This window comes from Perna viridis, chromosome 5 (assembly GCF_037379345.1).
Source record: "Perna viridis isolate PV_CMFRI_1.1 ecotype Kerala chromosome 5, ASM3737934v1, whole genome shotgun sequence".
NCBI lineage: Eukaryota > Metazoa > Mollusca > Bivalvia > Mytilida > Mytilidae > Perna > Perna viridis.
Genome location: NC_142449.1, coordinates 9,075,552 through 9,095,629, shown reverse-complemented (window position 1 = coordinate 9,095,629; position 20,078 = coordinate 9,075,552). Strand labels below are relative to the sequence as shown.

At 32.1% G+C, this 20,078-nt stretch overlaps 2 protein-coding genes across 2 annotated transcripts in view; one reads left to right on the top strand and one right to left on the bottom strand.

Annotated features, from left to right (window-relative positions):
* The window catches only part of LOC148615882 (hemicentin-1-like), a 57,416-nt gene extending 49,226 nt beyond the window's left edge, over positions 1-8,190 (bottom strand). Inside the window, exon 1 of the mRNA XM_088582511.1 lies at positions 8,128-8,190. The gene's annotated coding sequence lies outside the window, so the exon portion shown is untranslated. The remainder of the gene's footprint in view (positions 1-8,127) is intronic.
* Positions 8,191-12,183: 3,993 nt separating this feature from the next.
* On the top strand, positions 12,184-19,089 carry LOC148615881 (chitin deacetylase 1-like). The gene is made up of 6 exons (XM_088581539.1): positions 12,184-12,622; positions 12,896-12,994; positions 17,068-17,217; positions 17,834-17,951; positions 18,504-18,630; positions 18,925-19,089. The coding sequence occupies exons 1-6, from the start codon at positions 12,232-12,234 to the stop codon at positions 19,018-19,020; spliced, it is 981 nt and encodes a 326-aa protein (XP_088437665.1). The 5' UTR covers positions 12,184-12,231; the 3' UTR covers positions 19,021-19,089.
* Positions 19,090-20,078: the final 989 nt, after the last annotated feature.

The window sequence follows — 20,078 nt, the reverse complement described above, 5'->3', positions numbered from 1 at the left end:
GATACCAGATTTAATTATCTATGGAATGATACCAGATTAAATTATCTATGGAATGATACCAGATTAAATTATCTATGGAATGATACCAGATTAAATTATCTATGGAATGATACCAGATTTAATTATCTATGGAATGATACCAGATTAAATTATCTATGGAATGATACCAGATTTAATTATCTATGGAATGATACCAGATTTAATTATCTATGGAATGATACCAGATTAAATTATCTATGGAATGATACCAGATTTAATTATCTATGGAATGATACCAGATTAAATTATCTATGGAATGATACCAGATTTAATTATCTATGGAATGATACCAGATTAAATTATCTATGGAATGATACCAGATTTAATTATCTATGGAATGATACCAGATTTAATTATCTATGGAATGATACCAGATTTAATTATCTATGGAATGATACCAGATTTAATTATCTATGGAATGATACCAGATTAAATTATCTATGGAATGATACCAGATTAAATTATCTATGGAATGATACCAGATTAAATTATCTATGGAATGATACCAGATTTAATTATCTATGGAATGATACCAGATTAAATTATCTATGGAATGATACCAGATTTAATTATCTATGGAATGATACCAGATTAAATTATCTATGGAATGATACCAGATTTAATTATCTATGGAATGATACCAGATTAAATTATCTATGGAATGATACCAGATTTAATTATCTATGGAATGATACCAGATTAAATTATCTATGGAATGATACCAGATTTAATTATCTATGGAATGATACCAGATTTAATTATCTATGGAATGATACCAGATTAAATTATCTATGGAATGATACCAGATTTAATTATCTATGGAATGATACCAGATTAAATTATCTATGGAATGATACCAGATTTAATTATCTATGGAATGATACCAGATTTAATTATCTATGGAATGATACCAGATTTAATTATCTATGGAATGATACCAGATTAAATTATCTATGGAATGATACCAGATTAAATTATCTATGGAATGATACCAGATTTAATTATCTATGGAATGATACCAGATTAAATTATCTATGGAATGATACCAGATTTAATTATCTATGGAATGATACCAGATTTAATTATCTATGGAATGATACCAGATTTAATTATCTATGGAATGATACCAGATTTAATTATCTATGGAATGATACCAGATTTAATTATCTATGGAATGATACCAGATTTAATTATCTATGGAATGATACCAGATTTAATTATCTATGGAATGATACCAGATTTAATTATCTATGGAATGATACCAGATTTAATTATCTATGGAATGATACCAGATTTAATTATCTATGGAATGATACCAGATTTAATTATCTATGGAATGATACCAGATTAAATTATCTATGGAATGATACCAGATTTAATTATCTATGGAATGATACCAGATTTAATTATCTATGGAATGATACCAGATTAAATTATCTATGGAATGATACCAGATTAAATTATCTATGGAATGATACCAGATTTAATTATCTATGGAATGATACCAGATTAAATTATCTATGGAATGATACCAGATTTAATTATCTATGGAATGATACCAGATTTAATTATCTATGGAATGATACCAGATTAAATTATCTATGGAATGATACCAGATTTAATTATCTATGGAATGATACCAGATTTAATTATCTATGGAATGATACCAGATTAAATTATCTATGGAATGATACCAGATTTAATTATCTATGGAATGATACCAGATTAAATTATCTATGGAATGATACCAGATTTAATTATCTATGGAATGATACCAGATTAAATTATCTATGGAATGATACCAGATTAAATTATCTATGGAATGATACCAGATTTAATTATCTATGGAATGATACCAGATTTAATTATCTATGGAATGATACCAGATTAAATTATCTATGGAATGATACCAGATTTAATTATCTATGGAATGATACCAGATTTAATTATCTATGGAATGATACCAGATTAAATTATCTATGGAATGATACCAGATTTAATTATCTATGGAATGATACCAGATTTAATTATCTATGGAATGATACCAGATTAAATTATCTATGGAATGATACCAGATTTAATTATCTATGGAATGATACCAGATTAAATTATCTATGGAATGATACCAGATTAAATTATCTATGGAATGATACCAGATTTAATTATCTATGGAATGATACCAGATTAAATTATCTATGGAATGATACCAGATTAAATTATCTATGGAATGATACCAGATTTAATTATCTATGGAATGATACCAGATTTAATTATCTATGGAATGATACCAGATTTAATTATCTATGGAATGATACCAGATTTAATTATCTATGGAATGATACCAGATTTAATTATCTATGGAATGATACCAGATTTAATTATCTATGGAATGATACCAGATTTAATTATCTATGGAATGATACCAGATTAAATTATCTATGGAATGATACCAGATTAAATTATCTATGGAATGATACCAGATTTCAGACGTTTTAGATGAGCAATAGCTTGTTAAGTAGAATTTATGTGACTTTTTACGGAAAAATCGAAAATACTGTTTTAATTTTTTTGTGTAAATTCTGACTATGAAAATTGCCAAAATTCATTAAAAGGACCCCAGAATTAGTAATTGTGATAATACTAAACACAAAATACCAACTAAGCTATTTTGTACCGAAACAAAAATACTCTAGGGGTTTTGACATGGAAAAATGTGTCAATTTAAGCGATTTTCCGGTGGGGTAGGGGTACATTTTTTTCCTTTTACCCCAAGTGTTGCTGAAACTTTATTGGTACCATTGTAAATCTGAGACATTGGGCTACATAATAATACCTAAATGTGTTTAGTTTGTTCACACATGCTGTCCCTGGAAGGCTTAGACGCTCAAACAATTGAGTCACAAAAATCTTGGCGTTTTGACCCAGTGGGGTAAAATATAGGCTTATAGTGAAAAAGAATCCGAGAATATTCTTGTTTTGCGGCAAATTGATTCGGTAATGGGAGGTATAAAAGTACCTAAAATCACTATGAAGTTCATGAGTGGGGGTGCACGGTGGACCCTCCCAGCCCATGGACTACTGGGTGTCATCACACTCACACCAATGACCAGGGGTACATTGTCATTTCTTTTGGGTATTCAGATTCTTATTAATTTCTCCAATGACACTGTATTACTCCGTACGACACTAGTGAGCCAAAAATTACACCAATCAATGTGCCTCAATTTGTTTATTGAAAAAAGTGCGAAAAACAAAATATGCATTTTATTTACGTTTTAATAATACATTTTACTAAATTAAATTGCTGTATAACGCCGAAACAACGATATTGTCTTTAATACTTTTATGAGTTCATTGTAGTTCTTATCAAAATTTGAGAGAACAGAATACCGGATTCTCCTATATTTACAACACTAATTCTGTCTACTAATGACAGAAAAAAAAGCGCCATGATATTACACTTCAGGACGAAGTATCTGGTTGCATTACGCTACTGTAGTATTGGGGCTCTAGTAAAACCACCGAAAACCAAACACTCTACTTAATATGAGATTCTTGTGCCTTGCAAAATATAATTGCAGATTCAATTACAACACTGTAAACGTTCTATTTGGTGCCTCCAGTTTAATCTGATCCGTGTCAGACTTACACAAACCAAATTCTACGACGCCTCCGTTAAACCAACTGCATTCCTGGACGCCTTAAAAGTGTGAGAATTTAAATCAACGCGAAACCTTAAAATAATCGTATAAGGACATTTCCAAGGCTTACAGTTTTTTTAATCCAAGTTTTAATTCATTCACTGGTACATTTAAAGAAGTAACTGAAATACACAAAATACCAACCCTACTGGGCTGTAGGCTCAATACGATACTACATCACTTCTTCAAGTGGTGAAAAATAATCGACTTGATATACATTCCTGGTTGTATTTAGACGATTGAAAACAAAATCGGATATAATCCACATTACCGTACCATTTAATGTTAGTTCTGGTTTCATATTAGTCTTAATCTATTTTTCAGTCTAGTGTTATATTGTGTATTTTTTTTTTTTTTTTTTTTGGAAAAATAGACTAGCAATTCGATTTTAACTACTCGAACAGAATATATCGAAGAACAACTATAGTATGGACGAAACCACCCAAGCTAATGATGTAGTCCATGCAAGCGCCAATTCAAATTAATGGCATTGCTACTTAACACTCAATATTAACCATAGAAATAGACATAGAAGCCTTGAAAATCACGTCAAACAAGTTCATTGTATAAGTTCCATGTTTAAATCTCAGCACACAAAGCTTACAATGGTCTTCATGTATGAAGTACACCGTTTCCGTTTACAATTTTATATGTAGAAAATATAATGGAAACAGGGAACAGAGACACCAGTGAAAATAGAAAATGGCAGTATATAGAATACGTTTCGTTTTATTTTTCACTTGGGTTTACGAATTTAAAAAATCGGTTCAAAACATGGTGTTGTCCGTTTACTAATATGATGCTGAGCGGATTCGATAAAACCGAAAAGTTTCAATCTTAATTCAAACACTGGTATTACAACTGAGAAAATGCTTTAATAACATAACTTATCATTGTGTTCTTAAAAATATATTTTCATTTACCATTTTTCATCTTAAATGATTTTTTTTTTAATCAAATGAGCATATGATCTTTGTTAAATCAATTTATTAAACTAACAACCTGGTATACGACATTGAATATAAAAGCAATAATTTCCTAATAGTGTAACTATTTATAATTCCAATGATCGATATGGACTTACCGGTCGGTCCGATGTTTCTCGTTCCAGTGTCCACTCTACCTCTGGACACACCTCAACAATGTTACTTCTTAAAATAGTTACATAATCATACTCGGAGTCTCTCGGCCATACTTGTTGGACAACATTTTTTGAAACTTAAAGGTGTGTATTGATTCAAAACTTTGTTGATTGGCCAGGATCGATCCATATTTACTGACCAGTATAGTTTTAAAAACCTTGTATAAATAAAACCATAATGGAATGACTGGACCACCAAACCCCATTTAAATTGTAGAGATTGGTTGGTTACAAATTACGTGTGTAACAAGAAATGCTTTAGTAAATTGTATTCGCTAGTAAGTTTACTTTGTCAAGCATTGATTGTTTGTTCTTTTGCTTCCAAAGCATCAACACGGATCCAACTTCTTATATATTGTCAAATTATATAAAACAGAAGCTCTAAAAGATTATTTTATATTGAAAATTCCCCACGGAACAAGTATTAAAATCAGTTGTAGAGGAACTTATGTAATATTTCTTCCTTTGAAATGTTCTTGGGGATCTTATGTACCATGACATCAAGAAACTTTTAATGGTTGTTACAAGAGTGATGACAATGTTACATTTATTTGAATTCGTGTCAAAGGGGCGGACCAGCGTATGTCCCTTCTAAAATTTGATTTTTAAATGAAATGTTGATTTTAAAAGTTCTACCCCAAAATCCTTTCCAGCATTTTAATTCTATGCCTCCGAATCTGAAATCCTGGATCCACCCCTAGTATAGATGACTATTACTTAAGGAGGTAGATTTAAGGTAAGGGACATAACTCTTGAAATCAGTTATATGTTTGTATCATATTCAATTTCACCAAAGCATATCAAGCTTTAATTTGAAACAGAATGAAATCACTCTAAGTTGCTGACATAAGATTGGTGTAAAATGTTGAATACAAACTTCCAATGATTTGTATGAGTTGTGTCCCTTACGCTAGGTCTACCTCCTTGCTTTATTCTTTTGACCACGTTTCTGCAAGCAATGTCATGGTTTCGAACTTTCAACAATTTTATGAAATAGTTTTAGTTTAATGTCACCACCTGTTCCTTACTGAACATCAAGCGTAAACATGACTGGTAGCATTATGTAACTACTTGCTAAGTATATTTTTGACTGGATGATCTTTTGCAATATAATATGAAGGATGTATACTTTTCAACACCTTAGATATAAGATTATTGGCGAGAGTCAAAATACTAGCAAAAAATTCAAGAATAGAATAGTTCACAAACTAAGCGTATTTACGTTGTAACAAGGGAAAAATCAGAAAATCAGAATTAATAAATTGCCATTATAAAACGGGTAACCACTTAATGCTTATACAATTACCTGTGGTATGACTGCAATATTTTTATTGATATATTCTAGCAAAAATACTTATAAAAGAACTATATACAGTAGCCAAGCCCACTCTGTTGGTCATAACTGGACAACGCCTGGAAATGACAATCGGTCACATGTTCCTCGCCTACTCGGTTGGTTAAGACCTTGAACAATAATTTCCTATATTTATTTACACTACCAGAATTAATCATTAGTACAATGTTTTTATAAGGTAGAAATATTCATTATTCAAGTATAACAATAATCAGGTCCAAGGTCGTAGATATATACCCGTTCAGTACATTTAAACTAGCGAATTAGCCAGTATGTAACATTAAGAGGAAGTTCTTTATTACGTGATGGATCTTGGATATAGATGGATAAATGAAGACTGAGATATGGAAACAAATTCTATAAATATGATACAACACATAAAGCGCGCATATATTGGAACTTGTTCCTGCTTATATACCGAGGAGTTAACACCACGCACCGCACCGAGTTATTACACTTGATTAGTTTAAACATATTTTATTTGCGTAATTATGCAAACGGGATTAGACACAAGTTAGACAAACTTATTAAGTCTTCTCCCATATACAGTGTGTAACAATACATATTGAAAGCATGCAAAAACAATACAATAAATATATAAATATGAAAGTCCATTTCTGTCATCAAGACAAACATTACACTTGATTCGTGATGCAGAGTAGTTTAAGAAATCCAGACGAATTAGAAACTCTGGAGTCAAAATTACACAGAAAGGAATGGACTTAATTTGATACAAATGGAATCGGAAATACTAACAAGAAAGCACAAAAACTGCAATTAATGTAAGCTGAGCAATAGACAGGGTACATCAGTTCCTCTATCTGCAATTAAACTAGTATTGATTTGCAGATATCTAAGTTTAAATATTTCTATTCAATTTAAAATGAAAAAGGGCAACTGTGATTTGATTTCACTAAGTTAAAGTTTAGGTATTGTGTATGCAAATTAAGTATCACCAATTGATTCTATGAACAAAGCCTGTTACACAGCGTTCCCTACGTTCATTAATATGAAGTCAAAATAAAAAGGTTTACAGTTATACATCAAACATAGTACATCTATCATAGATCGTAAAAATAGCCACAAACCACGCTTTCAATTAATACAGTAGTCTTCATATCAAGAAAACGCATTTTTTTGCTACTGTTTAGAAAAGAACTAAAGCGACTATCGTTGCCTTTAATATACCTCCATGTTATAAACCAAAATCTCCAAAGATAAAAGGAATAACCTCAATTCAGACAACCTGTTAAAATTGTGAGATCACCAGTCCATCGGAGGCTCGATAGTTGTATACTTTATGCTTGAACATCTTTGTTACCTTTGAACCCATCGTATCCCTGTATGTTCTGCTCCTACGTTCAAGTTCATACTTTTCACGTGTCCATTTTTGTTTACGAGCATACTTTTTTTTAGATAAAACAATTCATTTTCGGTTTCAAAGATTAAATATCAGTAAATATGAACTGGTGGTTCTTAACTAATGGGCAGGTGCATATTTAACAGCTTAACACAGAGCAAATCAAATACTAAGACAATAATGAACACCCTTGATGATAAATGCGTTCAAGTAAAGTAAAGCAAATGTGACAAAATTAACAGTCTCACCCGTCCACTCGATTTGCGACAAGTTGTATGCACGGGAACAAAGATACATGTATTATACACAAATTGGGTAGGCATTCTATTTCTTGATTAAAGAGTGTGAAGTTGAATTTTCAGTAAATGAATGAAACTCCGAACACATGCCAATACCTTAATTTAAAGCAGAATATGTTGGTTGTACGAATTAAACTCAGTTCAAATGTACCTGCTACAGAATTTCAAAATTCGAAGATTGTCATAAAATATTCATGAATTCATTAATTAACTTCAGACCAGAAATCTAATACCTATCCGCTCTTGACCATTCCACTGCCTCGTACCTTCCCGCCGGTTTTCTGATTATAAGTACTGTAAGCAAGTGAGAAATTATCGCACGCTCGATTGAGCAATCAGGAGCACCTTAATTGGACCAATGAAAACGTTCATAGACAAAAAACAGGTTTTCTTAAATTGGAACGGACACTATTGGTGATACTCAAAATGTTCTAGTCGATAAACCCGTTTAGCTAGCTTGATAAAACTATTCACTTCTAACGTTACAGCCCAAGAACTTTTGACAAAACTTCATTAATTTATATCAATATTTTTTTTAATTCATTACTGTTTTAAATATCAACACTTCCAATTGTTTTCTCTTTTTGTTTGTCAATTTGTTGAAACTTCCAGCATCACTGGAATAGGGTCGAGAAGCCAAATACTAACTCATTATATCAATCGTCGCCATTGTTTTCATCTTTAAGTAACTTTACTGTGTAAAACCAAAAATCAGTCTTAAAGCTTTTTAAATTTTGAATTTCAAAAAAATATGTTTAGAAATATTTCCTAAAATGACGAAATGACCTTGGACCAGATAGTTTAATGGTTCAATTATAATCCACTGAACTCCAACTGCTATGAGGTGGAATATAATAGTTAACTGTATAAAGACCAGTAGTCCAGCCTCGTTAGAAGAAAACTTTGTGTCAAATATCCTTTTGTGTTAAGACGGACCTAAAGAAAAGATAACAATGTTACTAGTAAATTCACAGCATATTAAATCTCCAATTATGAGAATGCCCTAAGGTCGTTTCAGGTTCACTTTTCATTCGATTTGAACGACACGAGCTTTCTAATGTCTATGCCTTAATTTACGTGCAACGAATGCAAATCTCATATACTTCATAAACTAGAATAGCTCATTCTGTGCTTCAGTCCTGCTTCTGTACAAGTACCTTACAAAGTACTACTATTTATAGTTGGCTAAGCATTATCACATCTATATGGCTCCGAGGTAACTTTATGCTTTTGTCTGCCTGCCAAGCTGTGTAGGTTAAGATGACATTACACGACATTGCGCCAACTGTTTCAAATTATGATTCAAATTATACAGACGTGTACAGTACTTATCACCGACCTCGCTTTTCACGCAAAGTCTAAAGTCTACTACGGGGTCGCAGGCGCATTTTAAATAGACAGAAGTCCTGGAACAAAAGCATGTGTCCGGATTAGTTTATTCTTGAAGAAAACAAAGTTGATGGGGACAATATACATTATCATTTATTGTGGTCCAAATCCATCATACAACTTTATGCATTAGCGGACCAAGGAGAGGGGGTTCAGTGGTTGGAACATCCACTTTTATTTGATTTTCTAAAATTAATTTAGTGTATTTGTTATCTTGCTTGGAAGGTCTTTATATAATATACAAATGAAACTCCATGTATCACTATTTATTTTTGTGTTGAATATGAACAAATGTCACCGAAAAGGTATACTAAACAAACAAAATTTGTCGCTCAAAGGAATTGGGAGGCGTGTGTCCAACGAACGTCTACTGGACAAAAAAATCTAAAGCATAGCATTCCCTAGATGTGAGGATGTAAAATTATATCAAAAACTGGCCTGACTTTTGCTGTTTTAATTTTATCAATTCTGCAGAGAGTGTGGAAATGAACGAAGACGAGATAAAGTTTTGAGATGTTCCTTATTTATCAAAGGTAAACTCAATCCACATTGGCATGCTGGTCAGTAGAGGTACAGTAGCCACCTATACATAATAGGTGATTTAAACTGTTTAAACGAGTGGACCATATCAAGTGATAGTTTATTTTTGCACAAGCAATAGCCATGTCAGTTTTTAAAATAATTTACATAAACTAGGTTAACTTTTTCATACCTAGGGTATGCTATGCCTTAAAATTCTTATAGATACACAGGTTTGTCTGTAGTCAGAGAGAAATTTGTTGTGAAATTGAAGCTATATTTGTTGAAAGGCAATGATGAACCTTAAATCACCGAACACGAAATGGAGGTACACTGTTTTTTTTTTTATTTTATTTTATTCTAACGAATTCATACGAAATTTAGCACATATATCCGATACTCTCTGAAGTTGGTTTATTCCCCGAACACCTACTGAATTCAAACAACATGTCATTAATTTTATGGATTAAGAGGCCATCTAAAGGGACATACAATTAAAGTTACCTGTATTTTTTGTGAATTTATGTCAAATTCTACACATCTATATCTAACAGATGACAACAACAAAAATATAAAATATAAAAATATAAAATATACTTATATTATCATCAAAGATTAAAATTTAATTTATTGATGATAATATGGCTATATTTTTTAAATTTTACATTTGTTGTTTTCACCTATGAAATATATTTTTATTATAATTATAGAAGACTAAATGTAAGATTTCAATTTTATTTCATTAAATGTCATATGAAATATAAATAAGCATACAGCATAAAGTTATAACAATAAATGACATACAGACATACATTATCAGTACAACACTATTCCACTATTTTCAATTTCATGTTATCCAAATGTTATATGTAATTTAATATAAATATCAATATAAAACATGAATTTCCAACAAGTAACAACATAATTATTCTAAGCACATATCACAGTACAGCACTAATGTCACAAATGAAAACATGAATCACATTTTTTTAAGTTCTTAGAAATGTTCAAGCAAGGTGAAGAAGTTCGGAAGCAGAGTAAGCATACGTATCTAAGGTTTTCATATTTCAAAAGGCGGCCATTTTGAAATGGCTACAAAATAAGGGAAAAGGTCATAATATAGGACATTGCAATATCTTGCAAAAACTATTTGGCTTTTCACTTGAAAATTTAGTACAGTGACATAGCTTGGAATGATGAGCAATACCATACAAAAATGTCGGAAAAGATATGTGGTCTGATACCATGCCGACCGATTTTTTTCCCCGCCAAAATGTCAAAATGCTCTGATGTAGATAAAATTTGGTTTTTAGGGTGAAAATGATATGCTGATTATAAATTTCGAGGTTTCGTGACCATTCAATCCCTGTGGCAATGTTGAACAATTATCCCAACAAAACTTCAAAATGTTGCTATTTGGAATAATTGTGAAAACGTGCAGAGTCTGAAATGCACGGGAGGTGACTTGCCTCCAGTTTTGTGAAACGTAAACTTAAATTTATCAATACATTTACATTTTTATATGCCATGCATCAGAAATAATGTGAAGAAATTTAAACGATAGATGGGGCATAACATGACTTTGGGAGACTCCTAGTTTGTCACCAAGCTTTAACATAACATTATTTCTAAAATTGGTAGTTCATTCTCGACACCCTCTGTGTATTACCAAGAATACAGCGTCCTTCTTTTTGTTATGGGCTTCTCTCAATTCTTCTATTATCTACAACAATCAAAGCTGTTTGTATCATTTTTTTCTCAAAAGTATTAAAGTTCAAATTGTAATTAACGCTGTTATCAGCGGAATAATCTGACAAGTTCCATGGAAACTGAAATTGAACTGAAAAGTTGTGGACTAATAAATATAGATTAATCACTTAATAAGTCAAAGACAATGTTTTCCTGCATTTACACATTCTGAAGTTTTGATAAATACGCAGTTTGTGACGCAAAGGCGGACAGTCGGACAATATATGTTTCCTAAAACAGGGCTGAATACACGTGACTGAAAGGGAGTTCTCATATGATTTGATATACACTTCCTAACAGCCAGATTTCAATTACAAGCACAGCGATAACAGATAAAGGCTGATTATAGATCAAAAATATTTTATACAAATATAGTCTGATATGATTATTATGTCATTCGGAGGTACAGTTGGGTGAGTTTAAGAAATCAAACGAATATGCATTAATAGACTTGTAAGCTCTCGTCTCCATCAGTTTTGTCGGTAAATTACAATGTAAATTTTTTTATATGGAATTTACTAAGATGTACTACCTTCTATCATCTACGTAATATTTCCCACAATAAATAATAATATACTGCAAATTTCAAAGGCCCATGAGATAAAAGATTGAGATAAATATATTGGTTATTATAACTCGTTACTGTTACATCCAGTACTCCGACACCTGACCACTGCAGAATGAGAATGAACAGCTTTCTATTCCTCTCTCTTCTGGTGGCCGTTACCTACGGACAACAATGTGACCCAGCATCAAACTGCAGTCCTCCAGACTGTCGATGTTTCATCGATGCTAAGACCCCCGGTGGCTTGACTCCCGACCAAGTTCCACAGATGGTGGTAGTGACAATGGACTACTCTCTGAACTCTGAATACAAAGAGCTTTACGACCAACTATTCACTAACAACAACCCTAATGATTGCCCTGCTCTCGGGACATTCTTCCTTCAAGATCTTAATACGGACTACGACATCGTCAAGTCTTACTATGACAGAGGTTTTGAGATCGGGGTTAGCTCTCTTGATGGTACCATCCCAGGCGACGAGACAGGCTGGAAAAGCTTGATAAAGGGTAAGCACCTCAAAGTTTTTATACAGTTACATAATTTATCACGCCTTTTCTTTACGAGTGTTCCTTAAAATTTGTTAACACTGGCGTTACACTTTTTAAGTCCGAAGGTACCTTTTTTCATGAAAGTGTTAAGTTGTAAACCGTTACATACTACTACTTAATTACATCGTTGCCCATGTTTCTTTAAAAACAAATTTAATTCTTCTTTCTTATAAAGTCAAGGAAACTCACACGAATGAACAGTAATTGTATTTTCCATTAAAATCGTTTTAGATGTCAAGAGCAAGATAGTATCTTCCGGGGTTAAAGCCGAGGATATCCGTGGATATAGGGCACCGCAACTCAGTTTTGGAGGAAATTCTGAATTCATTGGTAGGTCTATGTGAATGAAATTCAATCATCACGTTCTTGTTGATTAAAACATGAGAAAAAAGTATACAGTCGATCTTCGAGGTACTCTTACATATAATAGTATTATTCTCGGATATTTTTGGAACATAGTGAAATAACTTATTTTCGACATTCTACGTTCAGAAAACATTAAAACAGTCTGAATTAATGTATATAGAAAAATTTCATCAATTTTCGTTCAGAAAAAAGGTAGGAATATTATCATCTAAACCATACCCAAAGCGTCCGTGTCGTGCACGTGATTCATAACAGACTACATTTGACGGACGGATGTTCAACTTGCAACTGAAAAAAAAAGTTTTATAAATCGAATTTCATTGTCATGTAGTCTTGTATCTGTAAGTAGCGGTCGAACTACTTCTGTCTACATGGCATAGTTAATGTGCATACCGTATGGAATAATTTTCCTTAATTAGTTTGCAGCTAAAATTACTAAGTACCTTTAACCTCAGAAAAAAAAACGAAATTGCAACTAAAGTTTTCTACGATAATACACTTGTGGAAAGAAAATACCTTTGTTCAAAAGTTGGTGAAAAAAGGGGGGTTGTTCCAGGCTATTATTGGTCAAACAAAAATACGAAGTTGACAATATTTTCAAACAAAAATGGAGTTCCAACTACCGAAAATCCCCTGGATCCACCTAGGAACTGTATATCACACCGTATTACTGACTTAATATTACATATAATGATCTTACAGTTGAGGAAACTATCCTTGCTTATGTTGATAATACTGAACTCCCTTCTATTTGCTATATTTACAAAAATCCAACCCGTAAATATGTCTGTAATTATAGTGAATTATGCATAGAAGAAAATATGCCAATATCTTGAAATTGAAGCAACTCAAAATATTCATGGTCCCAGTTCCCATGATATTACAGGTAATCTGAATGAGAGTTGAGTATGGTCCTCCAGCCACTATCAACTTGAATAAATGTCGTAATATCATCCAGGACTCACTCCATTCGTATTGTATAAAATAGATAAAACGTGAGAAACTAGACAAGAAATCATTAGATTCTTTCTTCAAAACAGTTCTGAAAATAGTTGACATCCGAATAAAACATTCTGTGGAACATTTTACTCATAATAAACAGCATCAAAACCGTATTTCCCGAATAAAATACAAATTGAAAGAACTTAGCGAGGAATTTGTTGTTCCTGCTGATAAAGCTGCAAATAATATTATTGTTATTTGTCCTAAATTTTATATTGAAATTCTCCAAAAAGAAATTATGAATTAACCAACATTTCATCTGACATAAATAAAATGTTCCGGTAAGGGCAAAATTTGGCCTCAAAATCAAAGTCAACCAACAGAAAATTTAATGATGTTTCTCCAACTCTTTAAATGTGTTCTATATTTGATACGATTGGTTTATGGTAATAATTTGAACATGTACGGTCATATATGCAGTTTAAACTTGGCTGAATTCGGAAAAAATTGCTAAAAAAGCTAGCATACACTAAGTTTTGTGCAGTTTTTCATTCTTTTTACAATGGGCACATGCGTGTTCATCCTCATGCTTCATATATATATTTTTTGTATGATTGTCAATTACAACTCATGTGAAATTATCTTGACTGAACATATGTGTGGCCACTTCGTTCCACACAAAAACCATCTTAAAAATTGCAGAAATGTTAAAAGTTAAAGGTTTATTTAATGCATATTGTTATTTCTGGAATAACGTCATAAATCTCGAAAACAGCTTGTATTCAAAGTTTGCGACCATTTTACTATACTACTACCAAGAAATCAGCTTAACTGAGCTTAGTAGCATGGAAGTTCTTACTATGTACTTGCTTCCCAAATTTCACAGATCACCTTATAAATATAGATTTATTTCCTCTTCAAGTAATTACTCTACAACTATTTTTTTATTTACTAGTGCGCTCAATACCATAAAAAAATCTTATTGTATTTTTTTTTGTAACAAAGCTTATGAAAATAGTGGAATTAACTATTTTGGGGTGTTAAAAAAACCCGCTTGAAGTGTCTGATATATTACGTGCCCATAAGGGATCTTTCGAATCTGTTCTAAGTTTTGATTTTTCAACTTTATACTCTACACTTCAACATAATCTCATGAAACAAAAATGCACATATCTTATCAAATGGTCATTTCTGGATGTGAATATATCTGCTCAAATTCTTTTATGTCATTTTTAGTAACGAAAAACATAAAAACTACGTTAATTGGACTTCTTTTGATATGCTTACAGTCCTTTTAGACAACATTTTCGTACGCTTCGGTGAAACCCTTTATCATCAAGTTATTGGAATTCTCACGAAAGCCTATTATGCATTACTTATTGCGGACCTCTTTCTGTATTGTTACGAATCGCAGTTTATGGCTAGAATAAATCAAGACTCTTCCAATTTTCCAAAAATTCGACAACGCCTTTAGATCTTTCGACGATATTTTGGCTCTAAACAACGACGACGTCAATAATTATACTACCGATATATACATCCTATAGAACTGTTTTTTGAATAAAGCAAATAATGATAATAATGTTCGTTTCTTGATCTTGGTATTCAAATCGATTACTAAAATTTACGATAAAAGTGATTATTTTTCATTCTCTATTGCTAACTATCCGTTTTAAGATGGAGACGTTCCCTTGTCATCATCATATAGTGTTTACATGTCACAATTGGTTCGATTTGCTAATATTTGTGACAATTAATGTTTCGGATTTAACGAAAGGATTTTTATATAACCGATAAATTACTATATCAAGGTTTTCGTTATCACAAGCTCGTAAAAGCATACACATTTTTTTTATCCGATACAAGGAACTCACTCTCAAATACAGATGTACTTGTAAATAATTAATGGGTATCTCTCATCCTTTGTTTTATGGTAATATTCTGCACAAAGCACAAAAAGCTTGATACTCATCAAATCAGTTAACTTAACCATTGAATAGGCTCATTCGGAAGGGATATAGTTATGATATTGTTGTCAAATCGTTTAGGATAGCATTCTTTGCTATAAACATTGATCCGCTCATAGGATCTTTACATAGAAATTGAAGCACCATATTGTAAAGCAGTTTTTGGCATGACATGGGTTGTTTCCTTATTGTTTGACTTACCGGTATGATATACCGTGATTCTCCACTCCTCAAGGAAAGAATTGGGATTGATTTTACATAGTTACGATAGGGACACAACTTTTTTGTATGTTTAAACTGGTCTGGAGCTGACATGCCTGTTAACTCCTAGTAGTCTTTAGTTTGTACATTTGTGTAATATATATTCAATTTCTTTATTTCCGTTGTAACAAGGGACTCAGACTTTAGGTGTGTTTAATTGTGTAATATTTTTTTCCACAGTGGCCAGATTTTAAAGGGGGGTTGTGATCACGCCAAAGTACTTTAAATCCCGCCGCATTTTTGTTTGCGCTTGTCCCAAGTCAGGAATTTTTGGCCTCTATATGTCTTGTTTTTTTTTCACCTTTACTTTATTTTTCATGTTGCTTGAGTATATAGGGGCAACTATTTCGCTGTACCTGTGCGTGGTATTAGGATTTCCTCGTCGCTCATTGATGACCAATGAGGCCTTGGACTGACATTTTCATCCCAATGGGGTTATTATATCTTATTTACATATTTACACCATACCTATTCTCGTTATATTGTATTTTTTTTTAAACCCAAAGGGTACGATATATCGCCATCCGCGAGTTGACATCGTATGACCGGTAAGATACAATTTTTATTATTTTACTCATACTTTTTGAATGAATCAAACATTATAACACAAAGTGTGGCTGATATAGAGGACTAAATGTATAAAATGATACAAGTCGGTGATACGGTGTGCATCTATATGTTCAATATATAGTAGATTCGCAGAATACTTCAGACTTTTGGACAATAAAAAGCGTGTCATGCCGTTTTACTCTCTAGATCTTTTTAAATAAACCAGCTGTCCTTTCATAACACACGTTTCAGTCAAATTAAAAAATGACTTGATTTGTCAGAATATACTATATACAACACCGTGTTATGGTTTGCCAGGTATTGGAGACAACGATTTAGTCTATGACGCCGGCTGTGTTACAACAACCTACGACTCTCCAAGTAATTACAAATGGCCATTCACTTACGATTACGCTGAAGGTACCACATGTAGCGGACAGAAAGAACCCGTCAACGAGAAATTCCTTGGTAAGATATAGCTATCGGTAGCGGATGGTAGTTAATACTTCTATGGGTTATTTTGTGTTACACTTCATGCTAGAAACCACTAATTCCACATCCCATAGGCTCCAATGCTAATTTAACAATATTCAATGGCTTCTCTGGACTATATCTTTACTTTAACCTATAGAAAACTATATATCAGGATGATTCTACATATATCAGCTCACAATCCTCAAAAGGACATATTGGGTTACACAAGATGGGGGTATATTTTCGGAAATCATCATGGAAATTATGCTTTACAGGAAGAGAAGAAAAATGCACTTATAAAATGTACAGAAATGTTTTTCCTTTCAGAAACAGTTTTTATTTTGGAAATAAAAGGAGAACTTTTTACTCGTCGCTATGAGGAACAGGAGACAATTTCTGGGTAGGACTATTGTTTACGTTCCATATGCTCATTGGGTGAATTGATGGTGTGTAACCTGTACCTTTCTCAAGCGCACAATAAAAGTGACGGAAACGATTAATGCTCAAACAGGAATAACTTGTAGAAAATGTCATGGCTTAAACACAACAAGAGGTTGAATAGCAAGATTAAGCCTAATTAATGTAATTGATATAATTTTATTTGCTGTAGGAAAGTGGCAAGTTTTGTTCCCAGATTTTAAGTTTGTCAACAACTCCAGATGTGAGGTTCCACAGGGCTGTGTTAATGTTGGTACCAAACAAGACGCATTTGATATCCTATATGAAAAGTGGGTATAGACATCAGTTAAGTAACTAATAGATACGTCCAGAGAGATGTTATTATGTAACTATTCTATCAATATGACAAGAAATGTTACAACCTTACAAACAATTGTTCCAACGAATATGATAAAAAATTACTGATGTAAATCCTAGATTTAATTTCAATTAGACTGAGGCACTGTGTTACTGTCTTAACCCAAATATATGCTGTTTAATTTGTAATATAATATTTGATGTAATATTTCAAAATGTTTAAAGTTGCCAATTTATAAAAACTAGTACTGTTGTGCTAGAAATTGACATTTCGATATTTACAATAATTACAAGCTTGGATAAGCAATCTTATTAAAATTATTCGATTTCGAATACACGTTTGTTTTCGTGGAAGATCCTTTAATATCTAGCACTTAGCCGAGTTATATTTCATTTACTTCTCAGGAAAAAACAATTAGAAGGCAGTCCCGGTGCTAAAGGGCGGCGATTTATAATAGTAAAAAAGTGAAGATTTTAATTGATAAACTGTAACTAATCAAACCTTTATTTTTTTTTAATCCTAGCTTTGTAACCCACTACGAAGGGAACCGCACACCTTACTTTGTCATAATCGATGCTGCATGGATGAAGACAGATTATAAACGTGAAGGAACTGTTGAGTTCATGGACTATGTCAGAGCAGCTTTCCCTGTAAGTAAAAAACAAAATCATTTGATCAAATCAGATTCAAGAAATCCTCTTTGTCTCTTCATGTAGCTGCTGTTGGTCTATTCTAATACTGAGATTGTTAAAAAAAAAAGAGTGATAGCTAAACATGAAAACTCAATGAATATATACCGAAACACTTAAAAATACCAAATAAATTTCCGAAGTATTTTTTTTTACTTATAAGCAAGAAGAAACAACTATCGTTGGTCTTATGTTTGCTAATACAAAAAAATCTGAAGACTAATCCACTCAAAACGGACCGTAATTTACTTGTAGGATACCTACGTTGTTACAGTATGGCAGGCACTCCAATGGGTACGAGAACCTACAGCTTTGGCCGACATCAATACCTTCAAACCATGGTCCTGCTGAATTCTGACTGATGACATTGTTGACATTATTGATACATCTATATACAATAAAATGTGATAAATGGGATAATTAGTGCTTGCAAATGTATTAATTATCTATAAACAGGTCATTTGTTACCACTTTTAAGGAACCACCTTTTTCTATACATGCTTAAAGAGATAGTACATAGAAGAATTACAATAATAAGTATTGTAGATGTTGAGGTGACAATATGTAACAAGAACAAACATAGAAATGATACAATGTATAAATAACTTATAACAATATCCTGGTTATACACTTGAACTCACCCTGTCATTTACAATACTTATAAATCTGCTAGGGTTTTTTTTCAATTCAGACTATTTTATGCATTTATTAGAGCATTCTATTTAATGTGTAACTATTTATTGTCTTTACTATCCATGCACTCAGTTTGAATGAATTGGTTTTGCAGGGTATATTTTTTGTTTCTTTTTATCCAGTTATTATAGTAATATGTTTGAAAATTCCATATGAAAGAGAGTCCACACTCATTCAGCATATTTTTAATCATTAGAATTCAACACAGATTTGAAGACTGTCTGTGAGGACATAGCTTTTATCAATGCATTTCAAAATTTTAGACCCATTCTCGCTTTGTTGTCTAATCAGTTATCAGCAAAATTAACCAAAAATTAATTTGGGGTTGTTGGTTTAACTCAATGAATATGCTTACAAAATTTCAGTTGCAATTCAAATATTAATAGGTACTTTGCTTGTTTTACAGATTTCATGGACAACTAACACTTTATATTTTTATATATCTGAAAAAAAAAAGAAATACAATTAGTATTGATTTTAAGAATCAAATATGCATCAGATGAGTAAGTAAACCTGTTAGCACACATTTGATAGTTTATTGAACTTGTATTGCAACTGCAATTTTATACATAAGTGAATACTTGCCTTGATTGTGGTTTCATGAGTGCCTAAGCTCCTGGTATATGTCCAACTTTCTGCATAAAAATCCATGCATGAAAAGTAGTGACAGAAAATACTGCACAAACTAATTCAATGCAGAAATGCTGAAAATATTA